Below are 20,500 nucleotides of genomic sequence, written 5' to 3' on the forward strand. Positions count from 1 at the left end.
GAACTGCTGCCTGTCCCGGGTCAGCCTGGGCAGAATCTCTTCTTGAGATTACTTTCCAGGAGAGAAAAGAGCACAGGCTCCACTGTCGGCCGGTTTCTGGGGAGCCAAACCAGTCGTGTAGCTACGAAGTGCAAAGGAGAGACGTGAGAAAGGCCAGCTCAGGGAACGTGGGCGCTCTGAGGGCAATGCAGGGTGCCGGCGTCGGGAGAGATGCTGGAGCAGACTGCCACCCGCTCGGCCCGGGGGAGGGCAGGGGGCCAGGGCGCGGCCCTGGGGGAGGGCAGGGGGCCAGGGCGCGGCCCGGGGGAAGGGCAGGGGGCCAGGGCGCGGCCCAGGGGAGGGCAGGGGGTCAGGGCGCCAGGGCACGGCTCGGGGGAGGGCAGGGGGTAAGGGCGTGGCCCGGGGGAGGGCAAGGGGGTCAGGGCGCAGCCCGGGGGAGGGTAGGGGGCCAGGGCGCGGCCCGGGGGGGAAGGGCAGGGTAGGGGGCCAGGGCGTGGCCAGGGGAAGGGCAGGGGGCCAGGGCGCGGCCCGGGGGGGAAGGGCAAGGGGTCAGGGCGCGGCCCGGGGGAGAACCAGAAGTCCCGAGCTGTTAAGGAGTAAGTATATCCGGCGCAAGTCAGCAAGGGACAGGCCCAGGTTCGAGGGCAGGGCGGGCAGGGAGCCCAGGCCTGCGAGCTCCTTCTCAGCCCTGGAGCTAGGGAGGGCCAGGGAGAGGTTCAGGCGCTGGTAGAACTGCCGGGTCTGGGACGCCTGGGACGCCGGCAGGGGCAGGCCCAGGGCCCCGGCGGGGGGCTTGGGCAGGGAGCTCCGGAGGGGGCTGGACCAAGAGTTGCAGTAGTCATACTGGCAGCACTGGGCCTGGTACCAGTACTCGGAGATGTAGGTGTTGTGTTTTTCTTGGCAGCGGTAAGAATTGTACTGTCCACAGCCTCGGATGAAGAAGCGAATCTTGTTGTCTGAAGGAGAGGAGACAGCTCATAGCCCTTCGCTTCCCAGGGCCCTCAAACCAAGCTGGCATCCCTGTCAGGGATTCTCCCATCCCTCGCCAGCCCTGACTCCAGACTCCTGAAGGGGTCAATGAGCTTAGCTGGCTTCCAGAACTGCAGGCCCCGCCCTCCTGGGATCCCGGCCCTGACGCACTGTAAAAGATGGTGATCACCATGCACGGGGAGGAGCCCCCGATGGTGCACTTCTCGGAGCCTGAGATGCAGCCCACAGAAGGGTCTTCTAAGAGGCAGAGGTGGCAGGTCCGGACGTCAGGAACAGGAGCTGAGAAATCAGAAGATGGGAGAGATGGGAGCCCGGCTCACCCCAAGGTCCCTGCCCGGCAGGAAGTCTGTGCCCCTAGGGTCCCAGTCCCACCAACCACCCCTTCCTTTCTGCCCCTGGGCCCCACTTACCCTTTCCCGCTGCGAAGCCCACCACGACCAGCACACCGACGAGCGTGTGGGCCTTCATCACGGCATCCTGGGGGGAGGTGCAGTCCCTGAGGGGTGCCCAGACACCCCACCTCGCTATGACCATGCTCCTTGCTCCCGAGCTGCAGGCCGGTTTTGATGGGCAGAGTCTGAACGGGAGTTGTCCTGGGTACGGAGCTATATTCCCGCCTGGGCAGGATCTGGGCCAGGCGGGGAAGTTATCAGCTCAGCTGGAGGAACGCTGTGTCCTCACCCACGAGGTCTGGCTCCTGAGTGTGGGAGCAGTGTCCGAGGCAGGGCCGCACCTGGGCCTCGGTCCAGCAGGTCTCCCGGCGATCGACTCCCGCCCACAAGGGCCCACGAGCTAGCTGACCTCTGCCACCACCTGCCGTCTTCCCTGCACCAGAGCCAGTCCCCACTGGGCTGGGACTCGGGGCCCCGCCTGAGACCAGCCTGCCTCCGCTGCCCCAGCGGGCACAGAGCCACCACCCAGCAGCAGTTTGGGGCCCCTCTGCTCTCCACCCCTCACACTCACTTATCTTCAAAGCACTTTTCTGATAAAACCAAAACGGACAGTTAGGTCCCTTCCAGTATAAACTGACAGCCATAGGCGGCCCCCAGAAAACAAATATTCCTCTCGTCTTTTGAGACCTCTTTTCCTCTGGCCTTCTTCCCTGGGACTTCACCCACCTCATGCTGTCCTAGGAAACCCTGCTCTGCTACTAAAAACCCACTCACATCCACTGGCACAAACCTGCATGGTTTTCAGTGTGGGGAGGGCCAGGACGCGAGGGCCTGGCGCCCAGCACACGGCTCCCTCCCCACCCCAGCCCCAAGTACCAGCAGATCAGCTCATGGCCTTTTCTTCCACTTTATTTCATATTCCCACCACAATAACGACTCCTTTAATTTAAACTAAAAACCATAAAGAGTTCCTTCAAGGTGGCAGCAAAGGAATGGAGGTGTCAGAGAGCGAGGGACGGGTGGGATCAGCGGATAGTCTTGACAGGGCTCTTGAAGTTGCTGGCGGCTTGGAGCTGCAGCTGGTAGGCCATTGGGTGGATCTTGAAACCGTAGAGCCTGGGCCGGGCCAGAGGTCAGAAAGGCAGCAGGGTGAGCCCCATGCAGCCTGCCGGCAGCCTCCGCTCCCACCCCAGCCCCACCAGAGGCCGGCTCGGTGCACCCTCCCCTCACCATATCTGGGAATGTACCTTAGATGCTCATTAAAACTCAAATTCTAGCCTGGATCATGACTTGTTTCAGTATAAAGCTGAATTTCTCTCCCCCACACCAGAGCTCTAGGAAGCTAAACTACACCTCAACCGTGGCTCTGAGGATCTCCCGGCAAAGGCTGGACACCCAAGATGGCAGCAAGAACAGCCGCTGTTGAAGCAGCGCTTCAGGGCCCGAACATTATTGGAAAGTGGCCCGCATCAGGCGGAGACCACCGTCCTCCACTTCACGGGGGAGGGAACTGAGTGCGGCAGGCAGAGACCTCTGCCGAGGCCCTCAGCAAGCGGAGCCCGGCTTCGGGAGAGGCAGACCTCCAACAAGGCCCAGGCCCAGTCCTCCCTTCTCTCCAGGGCTCCCGCGCCTTTGCTTTGACCCCTGGTGACTCTGTCCAGGGTCCCCACCTGGGCACAAACTGGTTGGCGGGCCGCTTGGGCCGGTACTCGGGGTGCACCATGAAGAGCATGTGAGGAAAGCCAGTGCCGAAGTAGGCGCCGTCCGTGTGGTGGTGCCTCGAGGACTTGGGCGTGTACACGTCCATGCACTTGGGGCAGTACAGCTTCACCATGGCCTCGCCCGGGATGTCCGACAGGCCTGGGAAACAGGCAGAGTCAGCGCGCGGGCTGCCTAACCCTGCCCGACTCCTTCCCGGGACAGAGGACCCACCAAGCGCGGCCCTCCTCTCTCCCCAGCGCTCACCGATGGGGAGCATTGGCTGGTTCTCACAGTACACACGTGGGCAGTAGCCGAAGTCTCCTTGCTGGTACTTTTCCAACTGCGGTGAGTAAAATGGAAAGGGGGGGTTGACATCAAGAGAAGAGGCAACCCCTTGCGTCCAGCCCGTGTCCCCGCCCCCAGACGAGCCCTGAGACCCCTCTGCTTCCTTTCCAGCAGGGTCCCTTATAGCAGTGGTCCCCAACCCCCGGGGCCGCGGACCGGTTTAATGTCAGAAAATATTTTCACGGACTGGCCTTTAGGGTGGGACGGATAAATGTATCACGTGACTGAAACAAGCATCAAGCATGAGTCTTAGACGGATGTAACAGAGGGATTCTGGTCATTTTTAAAAAATAAAACATCATTCAGACTTAAATATAAATAAAATGGAAATAACGTAAGTTATTTATTCTTTCTCTGCGGACCGGTACCAGTCTGCAGCCCAGGGGTTGGGGACCACTGCCCTACAGGACCCTTACAGACGTTCGCTGCTTACTCCCTGAGGGATACAGAGTCCACAACCACTTCCTGTCCAAGGTCATGCCTCCCTCCCTGAAAACACCTTCTTCAGCACAACCCCCAGTTGGGACCGAATTCCCAGGCCCAGGTTCTGAGGTTTTCCTCGTCCCAGCTAGACTGCTCGACAGGGTTCAGACATGCGACTTCTCCGGCAGGAGCCTGTTGCCCTGACTGCCACAGGAGTCACGTGGGAGCACAGGGGCCTCACCATCTGGGCGATGCCGCGGTTGGTGAGGATGTAGCGGGCGTGGATCAGTCCATAGAGCATCTCGGCTGCCTGCTCAATCAGGTCACTCTGGTTGGGGTTGTCTTCCAGCTCTTCATCTGAAACAAGGCCCCAGCCGATGCAACCACTGGTCGTACAGCTCTTCCAGGTGCCCTGCCCATCCCCAGGGCTGCTGGCTCCTCAGCTTGCCCAGCACCCACCTCGGAGCCTCAGCCCACCCATCATCCGGGCACCTGACCCAGAAACCTGGGCCTCCGACTCTTCCACCAGCCCAGCATAGCTCTACCTCCCCTCCGTATCTCCCCAGCCTCTCTCTCCCACCTCCAGCCTCAACAGAAAAGCGCAAAGGTGTCCATGTGGAAGGTGGAACTCTTAACCCTCAAGGTCGAGGCAGTTGAAAGAGGCAGGAAGTGAGACCCCTGCGGAAACTGGCATTACGGAAAGAGCTGAACTACAGAGTCAGAATACGGGCACAAGTGGTATGAGTGACCAAACCACACAACCGTTAGGTGACAGGATCAACATAAAACAGAGGATCTAGGGTTAAGGGAGTCAGAAGCCAAAAGGTAATTCGGAAATTCAAGAAGCTAGTGAAGAGGGATTTGAAAATTAAAAAACAAAAACAAAACAAACACACACAAAACCCCGAGGGCACCTCACCAGGCTCCAGGTCCAAGATCATGTCTAGAGCTTGTCGATAGTGAGGCACCTGCTCGTTGAGGCCAGTGAGATTGAATTTGTCCTGGATGTAGTCTTCATCCACCTGTCAGGATGGGAGGGGAAGACGGGACCCACAGCACAATTCTTCTCGGCTTTGACCTGAGCAAGCCTTCCTCCAAACGGATGCCTGAGCCTCAGCACAACTGCTCTTACTCCCCACTCCCAACTCAGTGCAAGGACTCCAGTCCCTCTCCCCATCTCACATACACCGCCCTCCCAAAATAGCTTTCTTCCCTTCTTTTCTTAGAATAAGCCCATACGGTAGTCCAGATCCCTGCCCCCACCTCCAGGAACCAGTTCTGTCCTCTCCTTAGGGGCAGCAGGTGGAGGCCCAGCTGCGTGGGATCCCCAAGGCAGTGAACACACACGTTACACTGCTGGAGGGTGGCGGGGGTGGGAGCTGGCCCCCCACCACGAGGTAGCGGTGGGTTCCCGAGGCGACTCGTCCGCCGGGGGCCAGCTCCGGCCGGGCTCCATGCGGAGATAAGGACCGAAAAGGGCGGAGAAGGACTCACTTCACAGAAGAATTCATTGCCACGGAGCCCACAGAACCAGGAGATCCAGGACACCTCCTCGGAGCTGCTCATCTTCACGTCCGCTAGAGAGAGTCTTAAGTGGGATCATCCCAGCGATCCGTCCCTGCCGCTGGTGTCCTCCCGCCTGCCCCACGCTGCCCTCCAACCTCGGAAGGAACTGGGGGGCCAGCTTTCCCTCCAAGGACCCGGACCCTGGAGCGCCCCTCTCCAGCTCCCCCTATTTCCACCTCAGGCCCTTTTCTCTGAGATCAGGACTTCTCTGGCGTCCATCACTGGCGAGAATCCGACCGGTCCTGACCCCCCCATCCTACCTACATCCCCGGATCGGCTCCCGACCCCCCGGGCGGGTCTCCGCACGTCCCGGCGCCCTACCCAAGGGTTTCCAAGTTGATCTTTTCCAAACAAGAGCTGCGACCCTCGTTCTCTTATGGCCTGAGGGTGGCCCTAAGGGCGTCCCCACACCCCCCCTCGGCCCCTCGGGCCACCTTTTCCTTCCTTTCTCGGGGCCGGCCCCGGTCACTTCCTCCTCTATCCGCCCATCGAGGCGCGGAGACCTCCATGTGCCGCGCCCAGGGACAGGGCGCTTGGGGCGGCGACGACCTCAGACTCACCGTCCGGACGGGGGCCGGGGCCGGGGCGGGGGAGGGGAGCTGCGACTGCCGAGGAACGGCGCGGACGGCTACGGCGCAGGCCGGATGGCAGTAGGCGAAGTGGGTAAGGGGGGAGTGAAAACGGGAGGGTGGGGGCAGAGGGCAACGCGCAAGCGCCAAGGTCGGGAGCCGCGGTGGACGCCGGGAGGTAGAGTTCCCACATCGGGATAAACTGGTGAAGCAAAGGGAAGTTGAACTACGAATCCCAGGGTGTCCCGCGCACGACCCCAGGGTCGTGAGGCCCCTGAGGAAGACGCTGGGGGGTGGAGAGAGGGCGGGACACAGAGAGGCGCCACCGGAAGCGGAAGCGCAGAACCGCGTCCTGGGCCGGGGAGCACGGGAAGTAGAGCTGAGCTGTGTTGTCCCAGGAGCAGGGGGCCGAGAGGAGGTGGGCTAAGCCTTAGCCGCTAAGGGACGGGGCTGGCTGGGTCGTTTCCGGCCGCTCCCTTCGCACACCAACCGCCCAGCCCTGACGCTGCCCCTGCCGAAGACACTGACCTCATACTCAGCTAACCCGCCGAGTCCTATCGCCCGGTCCTTGCCCGAGCCAGGTCCGCCACTGGAGACCCTCGGCGGCGCCCTGTGCCCCCGGGGTCCGGCCTCCGGAGGCGGGAGGTGAGGCCGGGCTCCGTGCCGACGGACCTGGGTAGGATGTGCCGGGCTGACCGGAGGAACGGCGTGAGAACCTGGGTGTCCCAGCGCGCCCACCTGAGGTGCTGCCTGCCATTCTGCTGCCCGACCCCTGGTTGCACTTCTCCATGTCCTCGGAGGGCGTGAAGGGGCCTATCTGCTGCGGGCGCTGAGCGTGACCTCGAACTGGGGCTGGAGGCCGGGTGAGGGACAGCCTGACGTTATTTCATTTCCCAGCTCTGGGTATTCCGTAGAGTTTCCTCCGCCTCTCCGGGGCCTTTCTGAACCCAGAGAGGGGTTTCCCAGCTCCAGAAAAGGAGCTCAGAGCGGGGACCACGTTGAGGGAGGCGAAGGGCATTGTGGGGCGTTATGTAAAAGCAGGACCCCCCCCCCCCAACTGACGGATCCGCCTCTGTCCTCGTGCTACCCAAGCACGTGGTGGCGCTTCGCGGGAACAGTATCGGAAAGGATTCGGGCAGGAAACAACCGGGCGCTTTCTGTGCTCCTGTGTCCTCAAGTAACGTTTGTTTGTTTTCTAGCCACACCTGCATCTTCGAGTTTTGCAGCTGTTGACGTGAACTTCGTTTAGAGCAACGCCATTCTGCAGGAAGGAAGCTACAAGGCAAGGCCGACTGCAGCCTCCCTCCGAATCTGCTTCCCGAGACATGTCAGGTGTTTCTGTTTGAGAAGAAGACGCCTGAATTAGGATGTAAGAAGATTTAAAGGACCAGGCCGACTTCTTTTCTCAATTGTATGTCTTACAGAGTGGTGAAGTTATTGGGTTGGCAAGAAAGTATTTTTCAGTTGTTAAACATAGCGTTACTGTAGTTGTTTTGAAGGACTTCTGTCAGTGTTATGGTTTTTTCCTTTTGATATTTGATACCAGTCACATTTAGATTACTTTAGGAGCAGGTTGTGCGTAATTTTGTTTGTAGCTGTTAGTTTAGGGTCAGTTTTAACACGGAGTGCAGAAACAAATGTTTTGGGCATTTTTTTTTATTTCTGTAAAGGAAAGAAAACTGCTGAGGCTCACAGAAAGATATGTGAAGGTTATGGTGTTGATTGCATAACAGAAAGCACGTGTCAGAATTGGTTTTAAAAATTCTGTCTAGAGATTTTTCACTCAAAGATGACCAACGTTCTGGTCGACCTACTGAAGTTGATGATGACCAAATCAAAGCCATGATTGCAGAGAATCGTCATATAACCGTTCGAGAGATTGCAGAGAGGTTAAATGTAACGCACACAACAATTGAAAGTCACTTAAAGTGTCTTGGACTCGCTAAGAAGCTCGATATTTGGGTCCCGCGTGAATTGAAAAAGTTTCACTTAACACAACGAATCAATATTTGTGGTATGCATCTCAAGCGCAAAGAAACTGACCCTTTTTTGAAAAGAATCATCACTGGCGATGAAAAGTGGGTCATCTACAGTAACATTCGAAAACGGTCATGGTGCAAGCGTAATGAACCAGCACAAACCACGTCTAAAGCCGAATTGCAGCAAAAAAGGTCACGCTGTCAATTTGGTGGGACTACAAAGATGTTTATTGACTTGCTTCCAAGAAACCAGACGATCAATTCAGATGTTTACTGTCAACAACTAATGAAACTGGATGAAGTAATCAAAGAAAAACGGCCAGATTTGGCAAATCACAAAGGAATTGTGTTCCACCGTGATAATGCAGAGCCTCACACATCTTTAGTAACTCTTGGGAAATTATTGCAGCTTGGTTGGGAAGCATTTTCACATCCCCCGTCCAGCCCTGACCTGGCACCATCTGATGACCATTTATTTCGAAGTTTTTTAGCACTCTTTGAATGGTAAAACTTTCACAAATGGTGAAGACTTTAAATTGCACTTGATTCAGTGTTTTGCTGATAAGGACCAAAATTTCTATGAGCATGGAATCATGAAGCTGCAAGAAAGATGGAAAAAGGTCATTGAACAAAATGGAAAATATATAACTGATTAAAGTTTATTCTTTGTATCAAAAAAATGAGTTTTATTTCACACTACAAAACCGCAGTTACTTTCTTGCCAACCCAATACAAGGCAAGGCAGACTGCAGCCTCTCAATCTGCTTCCGGAGAAGTGTCAGGTGTTTTTGTTTGAGAAGAGGACACTTGAAATAGGATCTAGGAAGATCTCAAGTGCCAGGCTGATTGCTTTTCTCAATAGTATGTCTTATAGAGTGGTCAGGTATGTAGTTTCAAAGAGAGGGTATTACCGCTTATTGACGAGGACGGGAATGGGTGCAGAAAGCAGGAGCTCTGGGCCACTGCCTCGTAGTCTCTTAACCTTTACTGCTGGGCATGGTCTGCTAGGGCTCTCCGGGTTTGTACGTGATCTGTTGTCCTTAGGCCCTGCAGGGCCTTAGGTTGTGGGCTCACTTTTGGGGTGGGAGGGGTTTTTTACTCTAAGGTTACTTTTCCTCGTCCCAGCGGTTCCGTGGAGGTGGCTCTGGTCACCGCAGGGTCCCCAGGGAACTGGCCTGCGGGTCTCATCTTCCCCTTGCCGTTTCATTTTCTCAGCTCTCCGAAACCATGTCCAGGCCCTCCCTTATCACCTTCACCACGGCCACTGACCCCAGTGACCTCTGGAAAGACGGGCAGCAGCAGCAGCAGCAGCCACAGACTGAAGAGCCAGAGCCTCCCGCGGACGGGGCGGCAGCCCGGGCATTCTATGAGGCCTTGATTGGAGAAGAGAGCAGCGCCCCTGAGCCTCAGAGATCACACCCCGAGCCTGCGAGTCAGAGGAGGAGGAAGAGGAGAAACAGGACGAGAGAGGCCGCAACGAGAGCATCGCCGGAGCACGGACAGAGGCGGTCCCTTGAGGCTGAGGACAAGATGACTCACTGCATCCTGAGGGCAGCCCAGGAGGGGGACTTGGCAGAGCTAAGACGGCTGTTGGATCCCCACGAGGCAGGGGGAGCAGGGGGCAATATCAACGCTCGGGATGCCTTCTGGTGGACCCCCCTGATGTGTGCTGCCCGAGCGGGCCAGAAGGCAGCTGTACGTTATTTGCTGGGCCGGGGGGCCGCCTGGGTTGGCGTCTGTGAGCTGGGCGGCAAGGACGCTGCTCAGCTGGCTGAAGAAGCAGGCTTCCCTGAGGTGGCCCGCATGGTCAGGGAGAGCCAGGGAGAGACGAGGAGTCTGGAGGAGCGGTAAGGGGAAGCCTCTGCCCATGCCCATCTTTCCATGTGTTCTGCCCTTCTAGCCTCTAGCCCCTCCACACCAGCGGAGGGCTGGAAGGCTCTCCTCATCTCCCAGAGTAGGTGGGTAGGACAGTTATTGTACATAGTGATTATGAACTTGAGCTCTGTGGGTTTATTAGACAAACAACCTAATGTCTAGGCACCTCGGTTTCCTTATCTGAGAAATTGCAATCATAAGAGCCTCCCCTTTTTTTCTAAGCATGTGTGAGACAAGACAGGAAGGGAGAGAGATGAAAAGCATCAACTCATAGTTATGGCACTTAATTGTTCATTGATTGCTTTCTCATATGTGCCTTGACGGGGGTGGGGGGGTGGGCTCCAGCCAAGCCAGTGACCCCTTGCTCAAGCCAGCAACCTTGGGGTCATGTCTATGATCCCACGCTCAACCTGGTGACCCTGTGCTCAAACTGGTGAGCCCACGCTCAAGTTGGCAACCTCACGGTCTCAAACCTGGGTCCTTGCCTAACCAGGCAGTGGCGCAGTGGATAGAGCTTCGGACTGGGATGCGGAGGACCCAGGTTCGAGACCCTGAGGTTGCCAGCTTGAGCGCAGGTTCACCTGGTTTGAGCAAAAGCTTACCAGCTTGGACCCAAGGTCGCTGGCTTGAGCAAGGGGTTACTCGGTCTGCTGAACGCCCGCGGTCAAGGCACATAAGAGAAAGCAATCAATGAACAACTAAGGTGTCACAATGAAAAACTGATGATTGATGCTTCTCATCTCTCTTCATTCCTGTCTGTCTGTCCGTCCGTGTCTATCCCTCTCTCTCTCTCTCTGTCTCTGTAAAAAACAAAAAAATCTGGGTCCTCAGCATCCCACTGCACCACTGCCTGGTCACACAAGAGCACCTTTCTTACAGGGTTCTTTAGACTAGTACAGGTCAAGGGCTAGAACAGTGCTTGCCACACAGTAAGCACTATATAAATATTGGCTGTAGTTACTGTTATTCTTCTTTTGTGAAGCTAAGTTATCTCTTCTCCCAACTGTTCTCCTCTGTTCCTCCATTGCCAAGTGGGGAGGGAATTTGTTCCTTAGCAGAAAGACTGGCCCCACGCCCCCCAGCCTTGACCCTTCCCCTGCCCTCACTGCTCTCTGTCCTCCTCTGCAGGGCCCAGTCTGCCTCCCCCCAGTACTGCGAGACCTGTGATGCCCACTTCCGAGACCCCAACCACTGCACGTCCACTGCGCACCTGCTGTCGCTGCCCCGGGAGCTCCGGCCGCCCGGCCTGCACCTGGGAGTGTCCGCCTCCAGCCCAGGCTTCAAGCTGCTGCTGAGGGGGGGCTGGAAGCCCGGGATGGGGCTGGGGCCCCAGGGCAAGGGCCGTGTCAGCCCCATCCCCACTGTCCTCAAGAGAGACCAGGAAGGGTTAGGGTTCAGATCTGCGCCCCAACCCCGAGTCACACACTTCGGGGCTCAGGACACCCGGGCCGTGGCCGGGAGGGAGAGAGCCCCTCAGGCGACCACACTGAGCCGGCGGGAGGAAAGGAGACGGAAGGAGAAGGACAAGGCCTGGGAGCGGAATCTGAGGCTGTACATGAGCCTGGAGTTCTGACCTGGCCACGTCGGACCCTGCTCTGCTGCTGGAGCCTGGACTGGGGCCTCCGCCCTGGGCGCTTGGGCTTCTACTTCCTGGGGTCTCCCCGGGTCCCAGACAGTCAGACTGGTCAGTTGGCCCTACCTTCGAGAGGGACTGAGAGTTGAGTAATAAATTAGCCTTCTCAGTTTCTTGAGTGTTTTACTCACTTTTCTGGAAGCTGTTGTGAGGAGGCCAGAGAAGTCTGGGGACCACATGCAGGTCCTGTGGGAGCCAGAAGGGGCAGCCCCTCCAGGTGGGATGATAGGGTCACCTCCCTGCCAGTCTGGTTCACTGCCAGGTTCTAACTCCTGCCTAGAGCCCCACCCCCACCCCCACCCCCATTCTTCCAACTCCCAGCCTGGAACTGCCTAGCTCTAGGAAAGTCTCACCTGCAGGGAGGGTCCCTCTGGCCACTTACACTAATTCAGTCACAAGCTATATACCCTGCCCTAGTTGGGTAGCTCAGTTGGTTAAGTGCCATCTCCATATGCCAAGGTTGGCCCTGGCCGGTTGGCTCAGTGGTAGAGCATCAGCCTGGCATGCAGGAGTCCCAGGTTCGATTCCCGGCCAGGGCACACAGGAGAAGCGCCCATTTGCTTCTCCACCCTTCCCCCTCTCCTTCCTCTCTTTCTCTTCCCCTCCCGCAGCCAAGGCTCCATGGGAGCAAAGTTGGTCCGGGCGCTGAGGACGGCTCCATGGTTAGAATGGCTCTTGTAGCAACAGCAATGCCCCAGATGGGCAGAGCATCGCCCCCGGGGTAGATCCTGGCCGGGCACATGCGGGAGTCTGTCTGACTGCCTCCTCGTTTCCAACTTCAGAAAAATACAAAAAACAAAAACAAAAAAAAGGCTATGTAGTTCCATATGCCAAGGTTGTAGGTTCAATCCCTGGTCAGTGCACATAAGAGAACCGGTTGGCCCCGGCGAGTTAGCTCAGTTGGTTAGAGCACTGTCCCGATAACACAAAGTTTGCAGGTTTGGTCCCTAGTCAGGGCACCTATCGATATTTCTGTCTCCCTCTCTCTAATCAATAAAGTAAAAATAAAAATAAACCAGTTAATGCATAAGTAAGTAGAACAACGAATCTGTTTCCTTTTTTTATTGACTTTTTTAGATAGAAGAGAAAGAGAAGTGGGAAGCATCAACTCGTAGTAGTTGCTTACTACATGTGCCTTGACTAGGCAAGCCCGGGGCTTTGAACCGGCAACCTCAGCGTTCCAGGACAACTATCCACTGCACCAGCACAGGACAGGCCCAAATCTGTTTAAAATAGAAAACCCTGACTGGGTGGTTGCTGAGTGGATAAAGCATCATCCCCGTACACCAAGGTTGTGGGTTTGATACCTGGTCAGGGCAGGGCACTGGAGAGACAATTCTCAACTAAGTGGAACAATGAGCTGATGCTTCTCTCTCCCTTCTCAAATAAATAGGAATTCTTTTTTAGTGTTTATTTTATTGATTTTAGAGGAAGGGAGAAAGCGAGAGAAAGAGAAACATCAATCTATTCCTGTATGTGTCCTGACCAGGGACTGAACTGGCAACTTCTGCACTTGGGAACAATGCTCTAACGAACCAAGCTATCCCACCCGGGTGACATATTTAAAAATTGTATACTATTGCCTGACCTGGTGGTGGTGCAGTGGATAGAGCATTGGACTGGGATGCAGAGGACCCAGGTTCGAGACCCCGAGGTCGCCAGCTTGAGCGTGGGCTCATCTGATTTGAGCAAAGCTCACCAGCTTGGACCCAAGGTAGCTGGCTGGAGCAAGGGGTTACTTGGTCTGCTGAAGGCCCGCGGTCAAGGCACATATGAGAAAGCAATCAATGAACAACTAAGGTCTCACAATGAAAAATTGATGATTGATGCTTCTCTCTCCGTTCCTGTCCCTGTCTATCTCACTCCGACTCTCTCTCTGTCCCTGAAAAAAAAAAAAAAAAAAAAGCTCAATGTCAGTAATGATCAGAGAAATGCAAAGTAAAACCACAATGAGTAAAACCTCACACCTTTCAGAGTGGCTATTATTTAAAAAAAAATTGTATACTATTTACTAAGAATAGGACTAAGACATTCCCAACCTTCACCTTGCTCCCAGCTGCAGGAGGAGACGCAACGTGGTCAAAATGCACAGTGACAGGGCAGGCCGACGGGTGACAGGGTTGAGTCTGGGGACCACATGCAAGTCCCCAGATCTGTTCCCCAGACCTGTAGGAAGAGACCGGTGTGGTGACAAGGCCTGAGATTGCCCAGCCTGTACTGTGAGCCGACCTGGCATCACACCTCTGGCCTCCCACATGTAACCCTTGAAGCCAAGGGTCTTCCATGTCGCGACCTGAGAACAAGGAGGAAGCACATCCTACGCGTGCACACTTATACTCCCCGTATTCCCCTCGCTCCCCCGTGGTGCTCGGACCAGGTGCCAGGCAGAGGGAGCGCCCGGGAAGGGAAGCACCGTCTGGAGGGAGGGGCAGGAACAGCCTCTCGAGCTCCCGGGCTCCTAGCTCTCTTTTCCGGTGAAACCCTTCACGAAGTCACGGGCACGGGGACGAGCGCTGGAGGGTGGGAGGGGGAACCCCAGGCAGCGAGCTGGAGGGGCAGGCGGGTTCCGGGCCGGGCGCGCGGGCGGTCTCGGGGCGTCCGGGTGACGGAAACCGAGCGCCGGGCTCATCCACAGCCCGCACCTGGCGGCCGCAGAGGCCGGCGGGCAGTGCACCTCCCACGCGGGGGCGGGCGCTCCGCAGGGTCCTCCCCGCGAGGCGCGGGCTCCGCCCCGGCTGGCCCTCCGGCCCCGGCGCAGCTGCTTCCGGGCTCCGCGGCTGCCGGCCGCTCCGTGAGGCCGTGGCCGCGACGCCGGGCTCGGGAGGGGCCGCACCCCCGCAGCGCCCGGACGCCTGGGTCCCCAAAGCAGCCCCGCGCTTTGCCTCGCGACCGGGATCTCCAAGGACGCGTCCAGCCTGGAGCTTTACGAGACTGCGTCTCCGCTGCGTGCGCGGGGCCCGTCCCGCCGCTGGGTAGGATTCCTGGTCCCCTAATTCAGGGGATGAACATGCCGGCTGCCGTTCGCGGGACCCCTCCCGCCACCCTCCGGTAGGAGACTGCCTTCCTACTCCCGGGCTCCCGGGCGCACTTCGGGCAGCGGTGCGAACCCTTCGCCCCCGGAGCACCTTGGACCCGCAGGAGCCCTTCGGACCCGGGGCGACCTTTCCGCCTTTCTTCTTGGATGGAGCGCCGCCTCCCCAGTTTTTTGGGGCACCTTGAGGCGTGGCCCTGGTGAGTGAAACTTGCTGTGTGCTGCTGGCTGGGAAGGAAGCTCGGAAACACCGGGAGGACACGGTCGGGGTGACCCAGACCTTGTCACTCACATCCTGAGACTCTGGGCATCTCGCGCGTGGGGTGGCGCTGGTGGATAGGTTTGAAAGTGTCTCCCTTCTTTACCTTAAAACGGAAAAGGAAACCAGCCAGGCCCCCACCGCAGGCTGCATGGCCACCCAGGGAAGTGGAGGGCCGCTTCTGATTCAGAGTTCGGCTCAGCGCGCAGGTAGATCCCTGCTCTTCTGAGCCTGAACAGACTGGCTCCCGAGGAGACCCTCCGCCGCCAAGCCTGAGCAGTGCCAGGCAGTGGCCCCAGAATTTGGGGTCTCGTTACACACTCCAACCATGTTCCTGCGAAGGCTTGGTGGCTGGCTGCCGCGCCCTTGGGGCCGCCGGAAGCCCCGGCCTGACCTGCCGGCCGCGGAACCCAGACAGGTGGACAGCGCCTCGGAGAATTCAGGGAGCGACTGGGACAGTGCCCCAGAAACCGTGGGAGAGGTGGGGCCTCCCAAGATAAAGGACTCGGGGGCCTGGAGTCGTCCCGGGGCCGCTCCAGAACCAAGCAGGGAGCCCCAGGTTGAGCAGCTGGGGAGCAGAAGAGTGGATTCCTTCAAGGGGAACAAGACTGGCACCAGCACTCAAGAGTCCGGGAGGCTGGAGGCTGCAGGGGCCGTTCCCAAACTGGGATGGGATCCTGTGGACGCGGGTGACCCGAGATCAGGGGTGTCCCCGGAAGGGGGACTGAGCCCCCTGGGGCCTGAAGCGCCAGTGGAGGAGCCCCACCGGGGGCGGAAGCTGCTGGGTTGGCTGCGGGGGCGACCAGGTGAGGGAGCAGTGGCTCCCCCTCAGTCCCTAGGGGGCCCAGAGGAAAGTCTGCAAATCTCCACCAACTTGACCCTGCACTTGCTGGAGCTGCTGGCCTCGGCCCTTCTGGGGCTGTGTTCGCGGCCGCTGCGGGCCGTCCTGGACGCACTGGGCCTGAGTGGGCCGCTGGGCCTGTGGCTGCACGGGCTGCTGTCCTTTCTGGCTGCCCTGCACGGGCTCCACGCTGTGCTGAGCCTGCTGACCGCTCACCCCGTGCACTTTGCCTGCCTCTTCGGCCTCCTCCAGGCCCTGGTGCTGGCTGTCAGCCTCCGGAAGCCCAATGGGTATGAGGAGGCCACTGCCCCGGAGGGTGAGACGTGGGGGAGGGAGGGTGAGGAGCAGAGGGCGGACTCAGACCCAGGAAAGGGGCTGTGACCTCGGAGTGGGGTGTGACCCAGCCCCTCCCCCCAGTGGAGTGGGAGCAAGGGTGCCGACAGTGTGGCCTTTCGGAGGGGAGCCCGGAGCATGACCCGGATTGTAAGCACAGGGACCTCAGGGATGGGGAAGAAGCCCCGGAGTATGAGGGCACAGGGCGCGCCCTCCACAGGATGGGACAGCTGTTCATCGTGTCGGGGGCTTATGGATGGTGGGGGCATGACCCTTGAATTCACCAGCTGTTGTTATTACTTTTTGATTTTATGTTTCTCCCATCTTCAGATTTTTATTCCACCTTCACTTTTTAAAAGCCAAAAAAAAAAAAAAAAAAAAAAAAGAGTGTGGTGGTGGGAAATAAAGGGTCCTCTCCACCTTTCAAGACTCCCCAGGGGCAGAAAGAACTCGGGCTGGGTGAGAGGGGAGTTGGGAGACCCAAGAGGTCCCCTGGCTCTTGGGACATCTGGGGAAGAGAGGAGCTGCTAGGTGAGTGGATTTGGGGTCTGCATGGGGCGCACAGGCGACAGGGAGCTTGCAGGGACGGGGTGGGTGTGCCTGGGAGCCAGAGGGGGTGGGGCTGGTGCAGGCCGCATTGGCAGGAGGGCTGGCTCTGGGGCTGGCGGCCCAGACGGGCAGGGCGGGGAAGCCCTGGAGTCTGCAGCATGGAGAGCCCCATGCAGGGGTTAGGGATGGTTCACTCCGCAAGAAATCACTGTGTCACATCAAATCCTAAATATACCGCTACAACCTGAGTCCCTGCCACTCAGTGTCCTTCCTGACGCCGTCCAGTGAGGGCTGTAGGTGGCAGAAGGCTCCAGGGGAGTTCTGAAATGGGAGAGGGGTTGATGTCTGGAGACAAACCCCAACGCGAGGGAGGATTGAAAAATCGTTTTTATTGCTTTGAAAGGGAATCTCTGGCATCTCTTCTCCCTCCTGCCCCCCCAACAATTTTCGCCCCCACTGAATCCATCTGGGGCACAGACGAAGCCACAAGTCAGTTACTGGACGGCTTGCAGGCTTCTGGTGGGAGGAGGGAGAGAAGAAGAGGATGGAAGGGAGGAGCTCCAGGGAGAGTGGCAGGGTGCTGGTAATGGGTGGGGGAACGCATTCCCTCCTGCCTCCTGGGTCGGAGACGGGAGCCCCAGGGCCTGCTTCCCTCCATGCTGACTCTGCCCCCTTTGCCCACTGCAGACTCAGAAACCTCCCCTGAGTAGCCCACAGCCCGTCCTGGCTCCCTCCGGTGTTGTCACCACCTGTGACACAAGGGGAGGTGTGAACACAGCCACTCTCCTGATGTCCGACCTTTGGTCATGCCCTCTGGTGACATCACTTGAGACCCTTACATCCAGTACTCGCAGAAGACTTGGGGAGCCCTAGTTCTCTTCCAGGGGGCTTCACCCCCTTACCTTGTGTCCTGGGCGTCAGTAAGAAGGCCTTGGAGTCCAGGCAGGAGGTCAGGGCCTGGAATTCCTCCACACATTTCTCGGGAGGATGTGGCGAGCGATCTGGAAAGGCACAGCAGGGCCAGGCCCATTAAGATCTCTACTTAGCCTGACCAGGTGGTGGCACAGTGGATAGAGCGTCGGACTGGGATGCGGAGGATCCAGGTTCGAAACCCTGAGGTCGCCAGATTGAGCATGGGCTCATCTGGTTTGAGCAAGGCTCACCAGCTTGGACCCAAGGTCGCTGGCTTGAGCAGGGGGTCGCTTGCTCTGCAGTAGCCCCCTGGTCAAGGCACATATGAGGAAGCAATCAATGAACAACTGTGGTGCCTCAACGAAGAATTGATGCTTCTCATCTCTCTCCCTTCCTGTCTGTCCCTCTCTTTGTCTCTTACACACACACACACACACACACACACACACACACACACGATCTCTACTTAGTAATGCCCCTGATAAGAATCTCCTGGAAGCACCCTTCTGGGATAAGGTCACAGGGTCCTGAGTAAGGGTCCCCCTGCCCCCCAGTGCTTCCTTCCGACCCGTCCTGCCTGCCTCCTCACTCACTGTACAGGAGGAAGCGCTGGTAGCCCTGGCCTGTCTCCTGCAGCATGACTCCACCGGGGCAGGAGCTGGAGAAGAGCTTGGTCTTCATGTCAGGGCGGCCTGTCAGCATGGGGGGAGGGGGTGTGAGGACAGAGGTGTAAAACCAAGCCAGCCAGGGGACTTGGGGAGAGGGAGAGCTGGAGAGAACCCACCTTCAGTTCCGAGGTCTGTGCTCCCCTCGGTCAGGTGGTAGATCCATTCCCGGGGCACACAGGACCCTTTTTTCCTGCAGCGGGGAGTGGTGGCAAGGAGGAGAGACTGAGGATACCCCAGGCACACAGTACCAACCTTGATTCTCTCCAGCTACCAAGAGGATGGTTAGGCCCATCCGTCTCCGGGGAGGGGGGGGTGAATAGAGCTGTTGAGCTCAATGGGCCAAGAGAGCAGATATGCCAAAGAGCCCAACTCTCTGTGGGCGGGTGCTCACACGGTGGGCAGAGACGGTACCCGCTGGTGCCTCTGCGCCCTCACCACTCACGTGCGGATGGTAGCATGAAGCTGGAGCTGCATGGGGGCAGAGCCTGCAGCCATGTCGAAGACGATGTTGTCCACAGGGTCGAAAGTCGCCAGCTCCTCCGTGGTGGGAGCTGCCCCTGCGATAAAGTACCACTGGCCCAGGTAGGGCTCTGGGAACTAGAGAGACAACAAAGGGAGAAGAGGGTGGGTCCCACTGCAGGATCCATCCAACTGCTCTGTCAGGACAGAAGGACTCGGGCGGTGGAGGTATTGGCCACCTTTTTCCGCCCGGGGCTTGGATCCATGACAGGGAGTCATTAAATGACTTTTTCTCTTTGCCTGTCCTCAATAACTGGTGTAACCCCCCAACCGCCAAGTTCTACGATGTCTCCACATTGATGGCCACAGTACTAATCTCTTTTAACTTGTCCTTCCATCATCACACTACTTACACCCTCTTCCTCCCTCCCTTCCTTTTCCCAGTGTGGCTTCTGGTCATTCTAGGCCGTCAGCTGAAGCCCCTCAGGTCCCCCGCTGTAAACTCCCCCCCTCCTCAGTCCATACCTCTTTCCCGTCTACGCCCTCAGTTGTCAGTTGACTGAGCCCCGGGCACTGGTAGATGGAGTTAAGGAGAAGGCCATAGAGGTAAAGCAGAGCTGCCCAAATTTGGTGGAACATCTTCAGACAACAGGGAGCTAGTGCTCTTCGTGGTGTGGCTGGTGCCGTAGGTGTTCTCTTCCTGGCTGGCTGCTCAGTCCACTGTGCTTCCAGCCCCCTTGCCTTGACCCTTGACCCTTTCCCCTGCTAATGAGTAACTTCTGCCTTGTTTTCCAGATATGGATTACTTAGTGTTTAGCCGTCGTCCCCCCCCCCCCACCCTTGTAGATGCAGCCACTCCACAATACACCGTGGCATAAGCATCCAGGGTCTCTCGGGAATTATGAGGAGAGCTGAGCCCTCCTGTGGTCCAGATCTGAGCTGGAAATGTGCTGTGTTGTGCAGCATTGAAGAGAGGTGGATTGATTCATTCATTCACTTAGCTGTTTGTCCAGAACTGGCTAAGCCCTGGGAGCATAAAAATGGATCAGATACATGTCCTTAAAGAAAATCTAAGGAAAACTAGCTATGTAAACAAATCATTGCAGAACAACCTGATAAGTGCTCTAGAATAGGTATGAACCAGGTGCTGGGGCATGGCTGATGGGTGGCTTGTTCTCTGACGTTTACAATGGGAGGAACAATATGTATACCATCCAGAAAAACTTGCTGACACAGTTCATCCACTCTACATTTATTACCACAAGTGAGAGACTACATAATCTAGTTGACATTGGTGTCAGGCAGTGGGCTCAAACCCTAACTCTACAACTTTATTAGACACTCTCTGCGCCCATTTTTATCTATAAAATGAGATCATCAATCTCATAAGATTAAGAGATAATGCATATGAAGTCCTTTGCAAAAGACCTATACACGGCAAGTCCAAAGTAAACGTTAGCCGAAATTAATGTTTGTAAAGCACTTATTTTATTACAGTTCCTGGTGGGTAATAGGGTTGTTTTTTTTTGTTTTTTTGTTTTCTTTTTCAAAAAGTGAGAGGCGGGGAAGCAGAGAGACAGATTGTCACCCACAAGCCCCCTACAGGGTGATGCTCTGCCCATCTGGGCCCTCTATTTTAGTGCCTGAGGGAAGACATGGAGCCATCCTCAGTTTCCGGGGCCAACTTGCTCTAACCAATTGAGCCATGGCTGTGGGAGAGGGAGAGGAAGAGAAAGAGAGAGAGAGCGCGGGGTGAAGAAGCAGATGCTCATTTGTCCATTGTGCCCTGACTGGGGCCAGGGCCGGGTTATATGTTTTCAAATAACAGGAGCTAAGGGAAAAGAATCATCAAGAGGCCGTCATTGGATAGTGCCAAGTGGGTGGAGCAGTTAATACAACGAAAGGTGGGGTTTCCTAAATCATAACTAGGACTGCAAAAAAGGAGAGGCTTACGATTTAGGGTTTATGAGGGTTC

The 20,500-nt window shown here is 57.2% G+C and overlaps 5 protein-coding genes across 13 annotated transcripts; 2 read left to right on the forward strand and 3 right to left on the reverse strand.

Moving 5' to 3' along the window:
- Positions 1 to 527: 527 nt before the first annotated feature.
- On the reverse strand, positions 528 to 2,140 carry LY6G5B (lymphocyte antigen 6 family member G5B). The gene is made up of 3 exons (XM_066267288.1): positions 1,401 to 2,140; positions 1,141 to 1,269; positions 528 to 956 (listed from the first exon to the last, which is right to left on the reverse strand). Exons 1-3 carry the CDS (start codon positions 1,522 to 1,524, stop codon positions 550 to 552), a joined length of 660 nt encoding a protein of 219 aa, XP_066123385.1. The 5' UTR covers positions 1,525 to 2,140; the 3' UTR covers positions 528 to 549.
- Positions 2,141 to 2,275: 135 nt separating this feature from the next.
- On the reverse strand, positions 2,276 to 6,117 carry CSNK2B (casein kinase 2 beta). Of its 3 annotated transcripts, none has more exons than XM_066266980.1 (7): positions 5,978 to 6,117; positions 5,346 to 5,428; positions 4,771 to 4,873; positions 4,093 to 4,208; positions 3,348 to 3,423; positions 3,053 to 3,242; positions 2,276 to 2,498 (listed from the first exon to the last, which is right to left on the reverse strand). In XM_066266980.1, exons 2-7 carry the CDS (start codon positions 5,415 to 5,417, stop codon positions 2,408 to 2,410), a joined length of 648 nt encoding a protein of 215 aa, XP_066123077.1. In that variant the 5' UTR covers positions 5,418 to 5,428; positions 5,978 to 6,117; the 3' UTR covers positions 2,276 to 2,407. The 3 variants fall into 3 exon arrangements, with proteins under 3 accessions (XP_066123077.1, XP_066123162.1, XP_066123253.1); XM_066267065.1 differs by having other exon boundaries at positions 5,346 to 5,439; positions 5,978 to 6,070; XM_066267156.1 differs by lacking the exon at positions 5,978 to 6,117 and adding an exon at positions 5,678 to 5,702.
- A 195-nt stretch (positions 6,118 to 6,312) lies between these two features.
- On the forward strand, positions 6,313 to 12,520 carry GPANK1 (G-patch domain and ankyrin repeats 1). Of its 7 annotated transcripts, none has more exons than XM_066266402.1 (4): positions 6,313 to 6,849; positions 7,186 to 7,397; positions 9,181 to 9,812; positions 10,969 to 12,520. In XM_066266402.1, exons 3-4 carry the CDS (start codon positions 9,193 to 9,195, stop codon positions 11,411 to 11,413), a joined length of 1,065 nt encoding a protein of 354 aa, XP_066122499.1. In that variant the 5' UTR covers positions 6,313 to 6,849; positions 7,186 to 7,397; positions 9,181 to 9,192; the 3' UTR covers positions 11,414 to 12,520. The 7 variants fall into 7 exon arrangements, with proteins under 7 accessions (XP_066122499.1, XP_066122539.1, XP_066122603.1 ...); XM_066266442.1 differs by having other exon boundaries at positions 7,186 to 7,355; XM_066266506.1 differs by having other exon boundaries at positions 7,186 to 7,268.
- A 1,515-nt stretch (positions 12,521 to 14,035) lies between these two features.
- On the forward strand, positions 14,036 to 16,734 carry C1H6orf47 (chromosome 1 C6orf47 homolog). The gene has a single exon (XM_066266713.1). The coding sequence runs from the start codon at positions 15,092 to 15,094 to the stop codon at positions 15,983 to 15,985; it is 894 nt and encodes a 297-aa protein (XP_066122810.1). The 5' UTR covers positions 14,036 to 15,091; the 3' UTR covers positions 15,986 to 16,734.
- Positions 16,735 to 16,855: 121 nt separating this feature from the next.
- Positions 16,856 to 19,257, reverse strand: APOM (apolipoprotein M). Its single transcript, XM_066267415.1, has 6 exons — positions 19,051 to 19,257; positions 18,509 to 18,663; positions 18,183 to 18,256; positions 17,992 to 18,090; positions 17,389 to 17,487; positions 16,856 to 17,002 (listed from the first exon to the last, which is right to left on the reverse strand). The coding sequence occupies exons 1-6, from the start codon at positions 19,162 to 19,164 to the stop codon at positions 16,977 to 16,979; spliced, it is 567 nt and encodes a 188-aa protein (XP_066123512.1). The 5' UTR covers positions 19,165 to 19,257; the 3' UTR covers positions 16,856 to 16,976.
- Positions 19,258 to 20,500: the final 1,243 nt, after the last annotated feature.

This window comes from Saccopteryx bilineata, chromosome 1 (assembly GCF_036850765.1).
Source record: "Saccopteryx bilineata isolate mSacBil1 chromosome 1, mSacBil1_pri_phased_curated, whole genome shotgun sequence".
NCBI lineage: Eukaryota > Metazoa > Chordata > Mammalia > Chiroptera > Emballonuridae > Saccopteryx > Saccopteryx bilineata.